The sequence below is a fragment of the Pseudocercospora fijiensis genome (assembly GCF_000340215.1).
Source record: "Pseudocercospora fijiensis CIRAD86 unplaced genomic scaffold MYCFIscaffold_3, whole genome shotgun sequence".
In the NCBI taxonomy this organism is placed as follows: Eukaryota; Fungi; Ascomycota; class Dothideomycetes; order Mycosphaerellales; family Mycosphaerellaceae; genus Pseudocercospora; species Pseudocercospora fijiensis.
The window spans coordinates 2,297,228-2,315,202 of NW_006921534.1; the positions used below are offsets into that span (position 1 = coordinate 2,297,228).

The 17,975-nt window shown below is 48.2% G+C and overlaps 4 protein-coding genes across 4 annotated transcripts; 1 reads left to right on the forward strand and 3 right to left on the reverse strand.

Moving 5' to 3' along the window:
• Window positions 1-124: 124 nt before the first annotated feature.
• On the reverse strand, window positions 125-3,291 carry MYCFIDRAFT_163043 (uncharacterized protein). Its single transcript, XM_007926642.1, has one exon. It carries the CDS (start codon window positions 3,050-3,052, stop codon window positions 452-454), a length of 2,601 nt encoding a protein of 866 aa, XP_007924833.1. The 5' UTR covers window positions 3,053-3,291; the 3' UTR covers window positions 125-451.
• A 659-nt stretch (window positions 3,292-3,950) lies between these two features.
• Window positions 3,951-7,184, reverse strand: MYCFIDRAFT_163044 (uncharacterized protein). The gene is made up of 7 exons (XM_007926643.1): window positions 6,940-7,184; window positions 6,838-6,877; window positions 6,668-6,772; window positions 6,478-6,611; window positions 5,224-6,430; window positions 4,517-5,174; window positions 3,951-4,457 (listed from the first exon to the last, which is right to left on the reverse strand). Exons 1-7 carry the CDS (start codon window positions 6,980-6,982, stop codon window positions 4,188-4,190), a joined length of 2,457 nt encoding a protein of 818 aa, XP_007924834.1. The 5' UTR covers window positions 6,983-7,184; the 3' UTR covers window positions 3,951-4,187.
• A 1,192-nt stretch (window positions 7,185-8,376) lies between these two features.
• MYCFIDRAFT_134219 (uncharacterized protein) lies at window positions 8,377-9,603 on the forward strand (the record flags this gene model as incomplete). The annotated part of the gene is made up of 2 exons (XM_007926644.1): window positions 8,377-8,557; window positions 8,774-9,603. Coding segments are annotated over 2 exons (1,011 nt in total), but the record flags the coding sequence as incomplete, so codon positions are not given.
• Window positions 9,604-9,637: 34 nt separating this feature from the next.
• MYCFIDRAFT_173243 (uncharacterized protein) lies at window positions 9,638-17,908 on the reverse strand (the record flags this gene model as incomplete). The annotated part of the gene is made up of 6 exons (XM_007926645.1): window positions 9,638-9,699; window positions 9,728-10,034; window positions 10,076-10,130; window positions 10,160-10,272; window positions 10,306-10,429; window positions 17,895-17,908. 6 exons carry the CDS (start codon window positions 17,906-17,908, stop codon window positions 9,638-9,640), a joined length of 675 nt encoding a protein of 224 aa, XP_007924836.1.
• Between the last annotated feature and the right edge of the window lie 67 nt (window positions 17,909-17,975).

Sequence of the window (17,975 nt, forward strand, 5' to 3'; positions counted from 1 at the left end):
TCCGTCATGTACGATGGCCGTTGCAAGAACTGAAGCTGCAGTGAAGCATGTGTGCTGCTGACAAAGCCAGGTAAAATGGAGGGCGACGAGCTTCCTCCTGTTGTACAACCGGGAACTCGGAGTTAAGCTGGTATCATTTGATTTGGTCTCTTTACAGAGTGTGCCTCGCCTACGCCATGTAACCCGTCGCCTGGCACGATCATGTACAAATGCCTGTACAAATATATACAACAAGTTGCTTCACAAGGGATATCATCTCCAATCAAATTGGTCCCATCCAATGTGACCCCAAAAACCCAATGCTCATATTCACCTCCCAAAGCGAGCCGTCGTCTCTGAACAAGCTCATTGCTGTATGTCCGTAGACCATGTATAGTGAAAACAACCGTGAACGCCTTACGAAGTATGCCTACAGTTCATAGCATGCACGCTCAATCGTTAGTCATACTGGTCATGCACCGCTGACCTTTCGTTCCCGATGCTCGATTGCATTGCTCTCTCGCTTATGCTTCTTGCCAACAGCCAAGAAGCTCAGGGCCCTACTTGCTCTACTGCTCGTCGAGCTGGGCCTTGGCGAGTTCTCAGCTGTGGTCACATCCTTGATCGGATCGACCAGCCTCCGGACCTGAGGGCTGACGTTAAGTCCGATAGCAAAGACTATGCCGACTGCGAACGCGGCTACTGCAACGACCAGGCTGTATGGAACACTGTGTCCGGACGACACCATGGCGGTCGATATCGGCGAGAAGACCGCGCCCCCGGATATGGACGCTGTGATAAGGACGCTGGCAAACTTGGTGTGCTTGCCCTGACCTCGCAAAGATTGGGCAAAGATGAGCGAGAATAGTGGACCTTCGCAGAAGAACAGCATCACAATCAATGCCACGCCAGTTCCTCCTGAATAATGTGTGCATAGCGATCCGAAGATGATCGTGCCTAGGTAAAATGCGAGTAGCATTATCCGTGGCTTGATCCAAAAGCCCAGACCCGCAGCCAAGAATCGGGAGACTGCAAACGCAGTATGGGCGATTGCGAAGTAGTTGGATTGGTTGAGGCTCGGATATACGGTATCCAGGTAAGTTCCAAAACTCGTGCCAACTACTTCTTGTCCGCCCACATAGCAGAACTGACTCAGTACGCCGAAGCCAAGGACGTACCAGATGATGCGGACATTTCCAAGCCTGGCTGTGTTCGCCCCGTCCATCCTCTCAGCTGCGTCTTCTAGCTCAGAGTCAGTTGCTTCGGGCAGTGGAATATAAAAATAGATTACTGCGAGGACGACTGTCGCCAGTGCAATACCAAGATAGGCCCATTGTGTGTTGACCAGAGAGGGCACGTGTAGGGACTTGCGAAAGAACGCTTTATCCGCAATCAGAGGCGCAACCACGCTTCCGACAGCCTGTACAGCTTGACTGAGATTCAGCCTCATCTCAGCATATTGTGCTGGACCGCAAAGCGAGATGAAAGCATTTGCAGAGACCTCGAGCTGAGAAAGTCCAAAGCCGACAATGCAATTCGTGACCAGGAAGGTGGGCCAGGATGTAAGGACTGCGGCAGGCCAAAAGATCAGGCATCCTGCAGCATAAATGCTGAGTCCGATTGGGTAGCAGGCCTTGAATCCCCATCGTTGTAAGACGAAGCGACCGACGAGCAATGGACCAGCAAAATAGCCAGCGTAATATGCACTGCGAATTCCCACAGCTTGTGCACTGGTGACGTTGGCCACGCTTTGGAATTGAGAGTTCAGGACGTCAAGAAGACCGTACTCAAAGCCCCACACAAAGAACAGCACTGTCACTGCGGCAATGGGGAAGAAAGATTCGCGTGCAGTCATGTGGACTATGCTCTTCTTTTCTCCCAGATCAACGAAGTCGAAGAATGTCGGTGTTTCAGGCCTCGTATTCCGGGTCGTATTCGTAAGTGCCGTTGGCGATCGATCCAGGTGCTGGAAATCGGCCATGTCTGGGGTGGTGAGAAAGTCCATCATGCCCATTGGCTCTTCTTCTGCCTCCTCCTGGCCCACATTGCGTCCAAAGTCTCGGAAGTGGACGTCATCTGGCATCTGCATTGCTAGAGGACAGGAAGCTTTGGCTACCTCCTCGTTCGGTAAGGCGATGGATCCAAACGTTGATGGTGCCTCACCCGGATCTCGAAGCATGTTTGGAAGGAATCTCGCGACCAATGGTTTCAGGCCAGGTACACAGGCACACATGATTCCCACTGTCACCTCGATTGCCGACCACATGAAGGAAAATGCCAAGTAGTATGAGGAGTCGGTTGCTTCTGCATTCCGCACAGGATCTTCAGAGGATATTGCCTGTTGCATCTCGCTCAAACGAATCTCTGCTGCGGATTGCAAGTACGAGATTCGAACGACGTCGACAATGGCTACGAAGACACCAAAGCCGAAAGTGACAACAAGAATGATCTTCTGCTTCTTGGGCAAACGCATGCTGGTCAAGATGGGCATCGGCAGGAATAAGATGGCAAGATCCGTTATGATATTCAAGGGGATCGATGCAAGGTAGATGGTGAGTATGTCCGTACACTTGGCTCCGGCAGAAGTGATGGATTGAAACACGGCAGATATCGGATTACATTGAAAGACGGTGACCATAGTCAGAGCGAAGCCTCCAGCATTGACGATCAACAGTGTCCCATAGCATGCCCATCGGAAGACACGATTCGCGGTGGAGAAGGTCAAATAGAAAGACAGAATCGACGTCTTGGTGGCCATGAGCGCGGGCTGATACAAAACGCTGAATGCATAATTGCATTTCCGCAATGTCGATTGCCATTCGTCCGGGATATCGACCTCGTGTCGTCCGAGTCCATTGACTGTTCCGTAGCATATGGAGAAAGCCAGGCCGACAGTGATGATCCATGCCAGAAGCATGAAGTAGTCGTCCCATATGATCTTCCTGACGATGGCCGCTCGCGACAGCATTCGGAAGGAGACAAAGATGGTGCATAGCACCGTCATCGAAACAGTGACTGCCAGGACTGCACTGCTCCGGCCATGTATGTCGCCATGGCTCTCGTCGTCGGCCATCTTAAGCTTGATTCACGCACACTGCCCAATCCCATCCTTCACGCTCCCGCTCTTGCCCTCGAGATGCCGATGTGATTTCTTCTTCAGCCTCGCCTAGCTTCGATAGCGACATTGCGCTACTTTCATCGTGGCCGAGGTTCCTTCAGACTTTCGAGGAGAGATATTGAGTATTCAGCCACGCGACACCCACGCGTCGGCGACCGCAATGACTGAGGTTGGTAGGTTCGGAAGACCAAAAGTGTGGTCGGGGAAGAGGTGGAGGAGAGGGCAGACCAGGCAGCCGGGATGGCAAAGAGAGGAAGGGCGTGGTAGGGCAACACGAGACTTTGGCGCCGGCTCTGTCTAGCGAAGGAAGCAGTTGAGTACTTGGCGACATCGAATTCTCGCGTCGAGTCGACCAGCGAGATCTTGGCCGAGGGCAGCGGTGATTGGATAGTGGCATCGTCATGGCCTAGAAATTGCGCATGCCTTGCCTTGCCTTGCCTTGCCTCGCCTTGCCTCGCCTTGCCTCCCCCGCCTTTCACACACAGAAAATGCTGGGCTGAGCTGAGCCGGCTGCCCACATGCAGTTCTGCGCAGTCATCCTCAGGCAGCAAATGTTGAGGCGGTTCATGAACGACCTCGTCGACTCTGATCGTGGTGCCGTCGGCATGCTGGATGCCGACGGCTGCAGTTGCACGGCTACGAATGCGCCAAGTCACCGACGAGTGATTTTCCGCGCGAGCCAAGGTCAGCGCTACCCACACCACACTTCCAGTCGGGAGACTCGAGAGTCACACAGTGCCACCGCAGTCAAGCCGAGATGTGTGCATTGACTTCACGGGCCCGTGGGGATCTGGAGACTGGATATCGTATCCTGGTCTAGAAGGCTTGAATCTGGGAGGACAGTCATAGCGACTTTACATCTCTCACGCACGCTATGCCGATCCATGCTCGATCTGCAGGAGAATGACAGTGATGCAATCAATCATAACTATGCACATCTTGTTTCGCGCCCTCGTCTTCGCCGTAAGAAGAGTATATACATGTCACTCGCTCTTTGTCATGCACCGGCCGTCGTCCGAACCTGAATTGCGCGAAACTCCATCGCGCCCATCAAGACTTTTGCAGTCCACCCTCAACCTTGACTTCCATCTTACTCCTGTCCGAATCCGACAGTTTCTTCTACAGCCCACACCAATTTCTGCGTCAAAGCATCATATGATTTGTAAGGCGGTAGGTCCAGTCGGTTAAAGCATGTATGACTCTTCGGCAGCTGAGTCTCTTCTCCCGACTTCTCAATGGTGAAACGTCTTGGACCGTCACTGCCTTGGAGGTCTTTGAACCCGTTGACTGGGATACGCGAGGTGCCGGTTGCGAACTGCAAGAGACGGGACTTCTGTTCTGCGTCCCAGCTCCTAACGACCTGTAGAAATGGTATCAGTACCGATGCAACGACTACATTCAAACACGGGTCACGCTCACCTTCCAGAAGTTCTGAATCACAACATCATTTTCCGTGTAACCGCGATAATCGGTATGCTTCTTCCAGTCGTCGACGTCAATGTCTGCGATGCCACCGATCAGAAGTTCCAGCTCCCTCTCGTCGAAGACGTTGACTAGATCCGCGGGAATAAGTTCGTGGAAGCCAGTGACGAAAGCGTTGAACTGCTCCTCGACACGTTTCTGAATGCGCCACTCCGTTATGAGCTCAACGTATTCTTTCTTGTTCTCGTTGGTGACTTCAATATCTCGACCACCAGGCTTGAGGTCGACGGTGACCTTTTCTCCAAACCGTTCATCCTCAACAGAGAAGGTGCTATAAATGACATCGGTGATGTCATTATCCATGGCCCATGTCAAAGTCCTGTGGAACTCCGCATCAACGCCCTCCATGTCCTGGAGATTGACCTTCTTCCTCAAGATCATCTTGTAAAATGCCCCAATGAAGAAAGCGTCCAGGAAACGACGATGAAAGATGGCTAAGCCGACCACTCGTCCGATGAACTTGAAGTAACCCAGATGCTCCGGGTTGATCCCAGAATGAGGGTTGATCTGAAGAGTGTAGTTGTCGTGCGCTGAATATTCAAAGAGGCAGTAAAAGGGATTAAACATCTCGTGAGATAGAAGGAAGAAGAATTCTCTGCAATGTCGTCAGTGAGCAAACGCTCGTCCGCATGCGCTTCACGTACCTCGAAAGACCACCATAATCTAAACCGTCTTCGCCGTCAAATTTAATCATCAGACGCTTCTTCAAATCGTTCGGACTTTGACGCATAATCTCGGCGTACGAATCCTCGAAGATATGCGTGCGACGAACCTTGACGTGGCATTGTCCAGACAAGATCCTCAGGGCTGGTTGCGATCGGAAGTAGATGAGCTTCCTCCTGAAGTCGCGCTTGTATTGAGGCACGTTCTGGTCCAGCGATGAGGGTAATCGTGGATCATCCCATGTTGTGGTCTTGGTATTATGGTCAACGAAGTAGACACGAGCGGTATTCGTGAGTCGCATTTCCCAGCCACTTGGTAGAGGTCCAAGCTGCGAGACCGGTTGCTGCTGGATCGTGCTGTTCCCAGTCGCATTCTGGCCGTACATTCGTATATACTGCTGGCGACGGGGATCAACCCATGTCGTGGTGCGAGTGTTGTGATCGACGAAGTAGGCCCTGCCTTCAGGCGTATGACGCTGTTCCCAACCAGCAGGCAGCTCTCCAGATCCGGCAGTGGTAGCGCCAGTCGCGACCATTTGGGCAGCGTTTGCAGCATTGGCAGCGTTTGCAGCTGGCGGCTGTGAAGGCGAACCTTGTCGATCTGATAGAGCGGGGGAATTAGCACCAGTTCTGTCTTCGGGCAACATTCGGTTTTGATGTCGGAGGCGCTCCACGTTGGTCTGCTGCTCCATGTCTGCTCTTTGCTGGCCCGCATTGTATGCAGCAGAAGGACGAATCCATGTGGTTTGCCTTGAATTGTGGTCCACGTAATATGTGCGCCCCAGATTATCCTCTCGCCTCTCCCAGCCAGGGGGCAATCGTCCCTGAGCATCTTCAAAGGCACTGAAACCGGACTGCCCTCTGCCAGTTGCGGTGCCAGTTCCATTGACTGTCGCATTTGCTGCACTCAAATTGGTATTGGTGTTTTGACGCGATGCAGCAGCTGAGCCAGGGTTGCTCGTCGGTCGGTCAGCCTGTAGCGAGGCAGTGGATTGCGCACCGCTCGGAGTCGAGGGAGTGTGTGCACCGTTGGTGGATGGCCCAGCGGATGAGCCAGATGGATGGTTGGCATTATTGCTTTGGCTGCCATTTGCGATCGGCTGGCGAAGGTTCGTCGAGATGTTCAGGATTAGCTTCCCGTTCACCATGAGGTTGTCGTTGGACTTTCGCAAGTCCCTCGTGATCATTTCTGCGGAAGTCAGCGATATGCCAAAACTGGGAAGATGTGAAGCATACCATCCCCGCCGGCATCGAGGTCAATGACACTGCCAATGCGCAGGTTGACAACGCCCAAGAAGCCCTGGTCCTTCTTCTTGAACTTCTTCTGGTCAAAGATCTGGACTGCGAGTATACTCTCCTCCGTTACGCGCCTGCGTAGAGGTTAGAAGGTGTACATGTTTACAGCTTCTGACGCCAACCAACATACATGTCAAAGCTCTCATTCCAGTATGGATTCAAGGTCTTCTTGATCACGCCGGTAGTCCTAGTCTGCTCGCCATTGATGGTTGCCACGGCGAAAGGGTCGGGGAAGCTGCAGAGCAAGACTGTCAGCACTCACCCAGCATGCCACCTGGACCTCTCAAGGGGCCAACTGACCGGAAGACATCTCTCTTGTACAGGCCATCAGCTGCTATGACTGCGCGCGCTGTTAGTATATGTCCGCCATGCGTGTGCACTCGCTGCTCGACGGGCGCATACTGGTGACCCGCAAGTTAGGTTGGGACGGCACTTCTGAGCTCATGGCGCTGGCTTGAATTGTGACCTTATCCGCCGCTCAGTGCCTCAAGCTGCAATGTGGTATCGACCATGCACCGTGCGCCAGCGAAGATCTGCCTCAGCGGGTCGTCTGCTGTATTATTGTTGTCCGCGGGTGGAGGATGGAGGGCGATCGGCGGGGGCAGGGGGTGGTGGTCGGCGATGTGGTGAGTTCGCAGCTGGAGGCAAGGCAAGCAAGGCAAGCAAGGCAAGGCAAGGCAAGGCACGAATTCGAGAGGCGAGGACGGCGTCACTCGCTCCGCCTCACAGTCTGCAGTCTGTCTGCAGACACACACACTGCGGCCCGCGCGCCGCGAACCCCTACGCGATTGCTTCTATTAGAATATGGCTGCGCCGTTTGCCTTGTCACGCGAGAGTGGGCAGTAGCTCACAATGCATTCAGCTTTTCTGCCAGAGCTTGAGGCTTCGCCGCATAAACATGTACGGTGTCACCAAACACTCAAGTACACTAGCGCTACAGTACGTTCCTCTGCTGCAGCATTAGATGCTCTTACGGCTCAACGCGAGAACCACTGATCGCAACTCTCCTATCATAAGTCTGGCGGCTCCGTCATTCGGAAAATCGGCTCTTGGTGCCAGACGCTCCATAGAATACCAAGCCTACCAGCAAGCGACCAGGAATCGCTGACATACCTACTGCGTCTACTGGCACAGTGTCTAGGCAAGGTGGCTCATCACACCTTACTCGCACGCAGTTCCCATTTGCACGCGCGAGTCCGATCCGGATCACTTGCTGTACCTCGCGTTGACGTCTCGGATGACTGAATATTCAGTGAAGCTCGGAGCCTGGCTCGGCAGATACTGCCTGGGAAGCGGCACCATGGTGGCTTCCTGTGTCAATGATCGTCTGGAAGTCTCAGCCTGGCACGATGCCGTGAGGCGAATGAGCGTATTGCATGCTTTCGAACTCTTTCGTGCTCTCGACGACATAGCAGCCAGGCTGTGGTCTATGTTGGTGGAAGAAAAGCCAAACTGACCAGGCCACGAGTTGGAAGCACGCCGCCAAGATGGGCAAAGTTTGGTCCAACTGGCCAGAGCTCAGCCTCAGAGCTTCACAATTTTCAGCGATCGCCGATCGCGTGCACGCCTCGGCCTTCTCATTCACTCTGCAACATTCACGACTCTTACAGACCCCGGTACGACTGCACGGGAGACGCATGTGAGAGCATGGCGCAATGACGATACATGAGGGAGCGCAAAGAAACATCACAAGCGCGACAGTGCGCTGCGACACAGTACCGAAATAGCCCAACATGTGGGACGGGCTTTTATTATTGCTGCTGTTAGGCATTGTCATGGGCACTGCGTGAGTCGCCTACGCCGCTTTACACCATCACATCAATCTAATCTTGCTCGCGACACAGCTCCTTCTTCGCCGGCATCGTACCGCTTGCATTGTCCCTGTCTTCGCGACAATTGCGCCTGATCACAGCTTTGGGAACAGGCGTCTTAGTTGGAACATCGTTGATTGTCATCATTCCTGAAGGAGTGGAAACACTGTATGCGGCAACAGGCAACACGCATGGACACCAGGAGCGCGGTCTGTCGACGCGGAATAATGTTGCAATCGCACCAGCCACTTTCGTGAATTTGCACCAACGAGAACCTATACCAGTCGCATATGCAGCAGACGAAGACCATGCAGGTCTTCGCAGCGGGCCTGATGATGGCTTCCAAACAGCACCAGATGCGGCGGATTCAAATCCAGAATCCTCGGACCCAGGACACGAACTAGGCGTGGCTGTGGGCTCCCCAGAAAATGCGCCAGGAAGAGAAACGAAAACAGGCACAGCAGATCGCGAACCTCATGCATGGATTGGGATTTCAGTCATTCTAGGCTTCATTCTGATGTATTTGATCGATACCCTCCCGCAACACGCGAGCAATCCAGCGCAACCACAGAGATTCCATATCAGTTTGAATCAATTTAGCTTGAACAGGAGATCAGTCTCGGAAGAAAGTCCACCAGAACCGGACGCGGGCACATTCGCTGGAGTAGATCCTGATTCGCACAGTCACACTTCTAGACCAGCTTCGACGACGATAGGGCTCGTGATACACGCAGCAGCAGATGGCATCGCACTCGGCGCATCATCCACGACTTCGAGCAACCTCAGCTTCATCATATTCATTGCTTTGATGATACACAAAGCACCCGCTGCATTTGGGCTTACATCGGTCTTGCTCAAACAGGGACTATCAAAACGAATGGCGCGAGCACATCTTATCGTGTTCTCGCTCGCTGCGCCGATCGGGGCAATAATCACATTTCTCGGTGTGCACCTCCTCGGCTTCGCGAGCGCGTTTGGGGAAAGTGCAAGTACAGAGTTTGCAACTGGCGTGCTATTGCTTTTCTCAGGCGGCACGTTCTTATACGTGGCAATGCATACAATGCAGGAGAGCAGCTCGGCAAGGCACAGTCACGGGGAAGGGATGAATGGATACGCAGGCGTTCCATCGGACAATCCTTATGGTGCACAGATGCCTTCATCGGCCAAAGCGAGCGGACCGCAGCTGACAGACACGATCGTGACTGTAGGAGGAATGCTGTTGCCGCTATTGACTCAGTGGGGCCACGCGCATTGATTGTTGACAGTGCTATGTAAGCTATGAATGCATATCACAAGCACTTGCAGGACTTCAAAACTTTGACACGTCGCCATGTCTTCATGCCTTGCCTGCCTTGCCTATCTTGCCGAACAAGGAGGACAGACCATTATCCGCACGAATATCAAATGCATTCGACCACTTGCCGCCGTTCTGAAGAAGGCCCACGAGGCAGCTTGGTGTAGCCTGGTGGCGGCATGCCGTAGGCGGTGATCATGGTCGCGGTCGAGGCGTGAATGTTGCCCGCCCTTCAACATGGCCATTTGCGACCAACTCAGCAGTATCTTGTCGTCTCTCTCCTCGCTAACCTTAACGACGTTATTGAGTGTCGATGTCAGCTGCCACAATCTGTGGCTGGACTGCGAAGGTCCTGATTGATGGCCAAGGATTTCAGATGCTTTCTCGTACATCTGAGAAATTGTCCTTCCGCCAAGCCCGAAAAGAGCAGCACGTCTCCAAATTCCACCCACATGTGAGTATTGTTCGTGAGGTCCATTGCAAGCGATCTGCAGCTTCTTAAGACATGTGCTCACACTGAGAAATCGGGCTCAGCTCCGCTCCATACCAACTCTTACCCGGCCAATTACCGATCCGCGTTGCCATACCCATACTTGGACGTGGGATGAAGCTCTGCATTACAGTGAATGACTAGCGTCAACGTCAGCTAGCAGAGAGCTACACGTAGCCTTTAGGCGGGGTCGGGTAATGTATCGCGCAGGTGTGCGTGGCCGACTGGGACTGGGTGTCAAGAATGCCATATGATCGGATATAAGACAAGGGTATCGTTAGAGGCTGGAAGGCCTCACTTAGTCCAGCGAAGCGGCGAGTGCGAAAGAACAGTCTAGACTCTACGAGCTAAGAACTTATGCTGAGTAAGCTTATTAGAAGCAAGCCATTAGTACCCTCTATGCAACTTATGCTAAGTAAGCTTGTTAGAAGCAAGCCATTAGTACCCTCTATGTAACTTATACTAAAGGGGCTTGTTAAAAGCAAGCTATTAGTACCCTCTATACAACTCATACTAAAGGGGCTTATTAAAAGTAAGCTATTAGTACCCTCTATACAACTTATACTAAAGGGGCTTGTTAAAAGCAAGCTATTAGTACCCTCTATACAACTTATACTAAAGGGGCTTGTTAAAAGCAAGCTATTAGTACCCTCTATGCAACTTATGCTAAAGGGGCTTGTTAAAAGCAAGCCGTTAGTACCCTCTATACAACTTATACTAAAAGGGCTTATTAATAAGCGTTAAACTATCTGTATATTCGCTAAGAGCGATCGCGACTGTAAGCGGTAAGCCGCTTACAATCGCGATTTATACTTATAGCTCTATAGTAGCTAGCTTAAGTAAATGTTAAGGGAGCTATAGTTTAGATACTATAACGTCGGAATTGCGCTACTTCTCGTCCCTAGTTTATAACTACTAAAGGCCCTTAATTATGCTACTATTCTACAAATTATTTAACTCTTATCTATAGTATCGTCTTCTTCCGTATTATTACCCTCAATTTGATTATTATTACCCTCTAGCTAATTATCGTTACCTATTATCGCTAGCTATTCGCGAGTCTCTTGTTTAGTACGCTATCTAGCTAGTTAATCTGCTTCGTAAATTTGACGAAGAGTCTTAGTATTAACCTCTTTATCCTGCATCTATATATCTTTATACTACTAATCTTCTATTGCGTCTTCTTAGGTCTTCTGTATGCCTTCTACTATATCCGTGCTATTAAGGAGACCTTCCTATTGCTACTACTGTAGCTAATTGCGAGCTATAGCGGCGAAGAACTTAGTATTAGTTATAATATGTCTACGCTAACCTTAAGTAGGTACGGGCAAATACTCGAGACGAAGCCGTATAACTATACGCCGCGACGGGCGTACATAATTAGTGCGGGAGAGAATAGGCTAAAGAGCATTAAAAGCGTCGTTAACGTCGCCGCTAATATAGGCAACCTTAAAGACATTAGCAAAGCTGAATATAAGATTAGACTCTCGTATAGTCTCGCCCGGGCGGATAAGACTAAGGATATTGCGCTTAATAAATTGTATATCGGCGAGTAGTATGTCGATAGAAGACTCTAGGTCGGGATCTGCGACTAGAGGGATAGTGTCCTAGGCAGTAGTCGGCTCGGTATACTAATTGTTCTATATATTAACTAAAGCTTCGCTAAGCAATATGCTTACGGTATAGTACTTAGGTAGCTTTAGGTCGGTATGCTTGTTAACGATGTAAAGCTAAATAGACCTAGCGCGGCGAGCCTGCTATATAGATGCTATATTAGTAAGGCTGCGTCGTAGAGCAATCGACTTAGTATATACCTCTCGTTGCTTAAGTGCTTTAACCTAAGCAATAGCTGCCGTAGTCTCGCGCTGCTCTCGGATACTGTCCTATTTAGCCTAACGTAACCGCTACTCTTCTAAGAGACGTTGTCGCTCTTTATACTATTAACGCATTTTATTAAGACGGCGCTAATCAATTATAGCTACCTAGTCGGGTAGAGCGGGTATAGAAGAGAGGATGTGTCCGATAGGAATTATACGCTAAGGGCGACGCCGAATGTAGTCTATATAGCGGGCGACTGCGCTGTTATAAACCTTGCCTTTAAAGCGATTATAGAAGGTAAAAGTCTCCTCGAATATTATATCGTCGGGCGAGCGAACCCGCGATACGGCAACGTATATAAGGCTAGGCGTAAAGTCCTTCTTCGAGATGTCTATAACTGCTATCGGGAGTGTTATATCCTAAGATTTATAGACTGTAATAGCATATACGATCGTAAGCGGAAATTAGCGTCTAGAGTATCGTACGCCCTAACTCTACTACTACTCTCGCTTTATAGGAACGATAGGCACGACATTCCCTAGTAAGCCGAGTACGCTATCTAGGTCGAATTCTTAGTTTAGTAATAGTCCCGTATAGCCTTCGACCTCGACGAGAAGAGCAAGAGGAAGTGTGTTCTTAATGTACCTAGCCTAAGTAGCAGGATCGTCGACATCCCCCTCCTATAGCTATATTAGAGACTAAACAATGTCTTTTACAGTACCTAGGCTGCCGTTAACGAGTCCGCCTTAAACCTAGAGATTCTGCGTAACTATAATACGAGCGCTAATACATATAGGGAGCTTAGCATAAAGGGCACTACCTGCCTTATATAATGCTTTATAGGCGTCCTTTCTAATATGCTCTACGTTAAGGACTACGATCGGATTCTTATACGACTTTATCTTCTAGTAATTATACTAATTAACCTGCTTCTTATAGGCGTAAAGGCGAATCGCATCCTTGAATCGCTCCTTCTTACGACGAGAGAGGTTAGATTTAGTTCGATCGACTAAAGTCTGCTAATACTCGATACGTATGCCTCTAGGTGCGGTTCGAAGGCCTTAGAGTACTTCCTTAAAAGCTAATAAGCGAGCATTAGTACCTTGCTATCGCTGAATTTGAGACAGCTAAATAGTCTTGTCGAACTAATGCTAAAGAGATCGACCGAGAGTAGTTTCTAGGGTCTCTCGCGGTATTAGCTTGCCGAATAGTGGCTTTCCTCTAATTAGTAGCAGCTAGTAGAAGTCGCCGTATAAGATAATCGTTCTGCCGCTAAAGGGCTTGTCTTTGTCGATAGGGCTAGTCTAACGGAGGCGCTAGTCGATCTAGTATAGCGTAGTAAGATCTATTATTAACTTCTCGTCGATAACAATATACGTAAACGTGTACATTGCTTCTTAAAAGTTAGTAAGTGCTTGACTATCTAGAGGAACATACGTTTGTATGTTTAGTAGGAGTTTGAAGGCCTAATAGAGCGTAGTTCCATTAATACTATTAGCAGCAGCACTAGTAGGCGCAACTCGTAGGATTAGGTTACTAACGTTAAGCGGGTCTTATTAACTATCGGCAATTTGTTGCTAGAGGTATTAAGCAGACAGCCGCTCTAGTTCCGATAATAGGAGGTCAATAATAAAAGACTTCCCGATACCTGCCTACCTATCGATATTAAGAAGCATTAGCGCTAGCATACCTTCCCTAAAGAGCACTAAATAGTAATAATTGTATATAGTGTCGAACTATAAACGCTGCTCCGGTACTAAGGCGTAAATTAGCTGCTAAGTATTAGGCTTGATCCTAATACGCTAATCGGTGCCTACAGTACCTCGCTTAGTCTTCTAATAGTCTGCTAGTACCGCATTAGCCGAGAGAGAGTACTTACTAATGTACTGTATCTAATCGTACTCTACGTCGACCTCTCGCTACCTAAGATTAGCTAGAGAGGCATCGGTCTTAGTAGGAGCACGGTTAGGCAGCGCAGCAGTTAGTAGCTCGCCTTTAGGTTGCTTAACTTTAGGGTTATATACTTCGTCTTAGAACAGATTAGGTAATAGTGCTAGAAGGTTGACGCCTATATAGTCGCGAGGATAATAATGATTCGGATAATCTAGGCAGTATTAGTAGGCCTCTAACTACTTGTTGAATTGCTAGCGGTTTGGATTATTATCAAATGTATATAGCAATATAGGATACTGCCTACTAAATTCGTAGTAGAGGACGATCTTGTTCCGACACTAGTCTTCGTAAGTGCTATCCTAGCTATTAGGGATAGCACTATACTTTAGATACTAATTTATTACCCGTAGCTTCGCTCGTAGACGCTTCTTTATCTTGTTCTTGTCCTACTTAGTCACGAATTAGAATAGAGTAAGTCTAGGATTGTTAGGAAGGTTAGTAGTGTCCTAGTTGCGGTCGAAGCGAGTAATGTATTTCTATAATAGCGACTTGCCGTATAGAACGATTTCGTCTTATACCCGATCGTATCGACGAATACGCGGTTAGTTATTAGGAAGTCGACAATCGAAGCCTTATACCTTGCGGCTACCCTAAGCAAGAGGCAGCTTAAGAAGGAGATGCATCTCCTCCTACGTAGAAATATCTCGCTTACCGATAAGCTTGTTCAACATCTTAGCTACGAATTGTACTATTAGGCGATTAGAGGTAACCTTTAGCGCTACCTTTCGGCCAATTTCGAGAAGGCTCTCGCTACGCTTCTCCTGCTTTATATAGTACTTGCTAAGGTAGTTGATTATAGTGCCTTTATCGGTATAGACTGCTATATCGTTATTAGCAAGCTATGCTATCTAAACAGTGCGATTGTAGTTGTTTATACGATTATCGTTTCGAGCGCTATCAAACATATAGTGCCGCGGATTGTAGTCTTTCGTAATATATATAGCCTAGTAGATAGCTCGCGGGAAATAGAACCGACAGCTACGAGTATTAGTTATATTATTTATCCGATTGTAGTACTTATGCCTATACGTATGCCGCTATATACGGTTGAGATTTAATATAAGCTAGTATTAGCTATTCTATAACCGATCGTATAGCATTTAAAGGATGTTTGGCTTACTAGGCTAAATGCTAGTTCGTCTAGGCTAAGGGTTGTTAGTAGAGATATAACGACCCTAGAACTTAGCAAGGCGCTAACGTTAGCTCTCGGTATCGGATATAATAGGAGGCGGAAGCTTCTAAGAGATATTGTTCCCGTCGTTATCCTATACTTCAATATTATACAACTAAAGCTAAACAATACTATAGTTGTGAGATAAGCCTCGCGACTAGAACTTAAAGCGGTTCTAGAAGTCTTCTACTCCGAATTTCTTCCTAAGCAGGTCTATAATAAAAGTATAGCGCCTATAGAAGTGGTATGCCGCTATAGCTAGATTCTCTCGTACGTTGTCCCGACTAATCTTAAGGCGCTAAAACTCGTTGCCCTCGGGCATAACCGGCATATAGCGCTAAAGGCTAGGCTAATAATTATCGGTAGCACTATAGGTTAAGAACAGCTAAGGAGTACCGATCGCTTTAACGTAATTCTCTAATTCATTAGTCTTGCCGATCTAGAAGGCTCGAGTACTACGTAGAGAGTTACTACTACGCGTAATTATTAAGAGAAGCTTACGAGATTGCTCGTTATTAGACGTAAGGGTAGCTCGTATATCGTCTACGGCAATCTCCTCGTATTCCGGATTCTGCTAAATAATATAGTCCGCTTTTGATATAGTCTAACGTCTTAGTAGAGTGTTTAGAGCGACATGTCTCTATCGAGCGTGTTATGCAAATCGAGCACTAGATAGGTATAGACTAGTGCTATTATCCTATTTTAGCATATGCTTAAGGTAGTCGTTATATCCGAGACCGCGCTAACGGGCATTAGCATAGTCTGCCTTGCCCTAAGGATAGTATGTCGGAAATGCACCTGCTAGCAAGCGATGCTTATTGTTAAACTCACTTAATAGTATAGAGTCAAATTCTAGCAGATTAAGCTACGTTTGTTCGTCTCTAGAGGCGTCGAGCTAAGCTTATCGCATTCGACGCTCCGCTTCTACTCGTTGCCGCTACTCGGTCTATTTACTAATAATAGCCTAGACAGCATCTCGCTAGTTCTATAGCATATGCGCCTAAGGTAAAGCTAATTCTACGGGATAGTCTGCGAAAGTCTGTTCTTCCTCCGTAGTACTAGGCTTAGCATTACTATGTTGCGTATAAGCTTGAGATTGTATAAGACCGGCTTGTCTAGCAGCTTCTTAAGAGACTAACGGCGGGCCTTTATCTTCTTCGTAGGTCTCGATATATATAAAGTCTATAACAGATTCACCGTCCTAGCTATCCGGAAGCTATAACATGCGTTGCTTATCCTATTCGATATCTGCATACTTAGGATTGTTGTCCTTAAGATACTTTAACTAAGTACGTACTGCCTACTGTCGTACTTTGAAGTCTCGGATAAAGATTCTCTTTGTAACCTTATCCGACTGAGCTAGACGTAGGACTATAGTCTCTAGGTATTAAGGCAGAAGAGGTAGCTGCTTCTAAACCTTTGCTATATCTCGCAGAAAGTTAATAACGTTGTTCTTGTACCGCTACTGTGCGCCCTTAATTAACCGCATTTCTACGTATATATAGTGCTTAGCAATAAGCAGCTCTTCGACTATAGTAAGTTAAGGCAACTATTCGCTAGTCTCCGGATTGGTTAGCTATAGTCTAGGATCTATACGGTTCTTATCGGACATTAAATCGGGCGATCCAATAGGCTTAGTGTTGTCGCGAGTGGCTCGATAACGATAACAGATCTTATAGGTTAGGGACTTAGGATTGTTGTCTAAATCTATATTAAACTAACGCTCCTTGTAGCCTATACTATCGCCGTTATTAAGCTCTAGATTCTAGCAGTACTCTATCTTCTTATTATCTAAGTCTTCGTAAAACTCCTTAACTAAACGGTAGTTAAGCTTATCTAGAGCAGGCGAGTCGTTAAGGTTAGAAGGATCGCCTAAAGTAGGGTCCTAGCTATAGAGAAAGTGCTTAATGCGATCGGAGTCTTAAGTAGTCTACTTAGTACGCTTAGTAGGACTAGCACGTGCCTAACGTTGTCGTAGAATATTAGGACGTAGCGGTAGCTTAATATAATGTAGGAGGCAGTAGAACTCAAACTCGCGGCGAACCTCGTCGTCTCCTTTAGGTACGAGAAATTAGAACCGCTCCTCTTCGTACTTGCCTATCTAACACTACTTTATTATAGCTATATTATTAAGCTTATAACCTTCTGCATAGTAGTAGCAGAAGTTGGGCTGCTCGTATAAGCGAGAGATCTTACGCGGAATAAGACAAATCTCGCAATAGAAGAACTCGCATATATCTAGGCGACTATTATTAGGAGGACCGATTAGTACGAAACCGAACTCTTGAGATAACAGAGGTACGTTACTGCTATAGTTATCGCTTAGGAGCTATTCGATAGTAGGCATAGGCTATATAGCCTTACTAGCGCGAGTAGCGACACGATTAGCGCGCTCGATCTACGTCTATATACGACGAGTAGCTATAGTCGCCGCATCGTCGCTACTGTGCTAACTACGAGCACGTATATCTCTAGGGTTACCTAATAAGGATGTTAGCGGAGCTTGCGAAGGACGTAGCGGCGGCGGCGTTAAAGATTGAAATGTATCTAGCTAAGGAGGCATCTTCTTAATAGGATCTCTAGTACGCTAAGGAGCGACATTAATGTTGCTGCTAGCAGATAATAGTAGGTTTAGAACAGTAGGACTAAGCGACAATATAGGAGCCGGAGACGACTAGATAATAATTAGCGATCGTGCGGGAGTAGGTGTCGACACTGCTTTTGTAGGTCGACTACGCTTCGTTAGCGTAGGCTAAGGCTAAGAAGTAGTATTATCTAGCTTACGCTTCTTTAAGGAAGAAGCCTTAGCCTTACGAGCACGACACTTGTCGCATATCTTAAGTGTCTTAGTCGGATACTTCGGGTTTATAAAGCACGCGATAGGCTTGCGCTTACTATAGT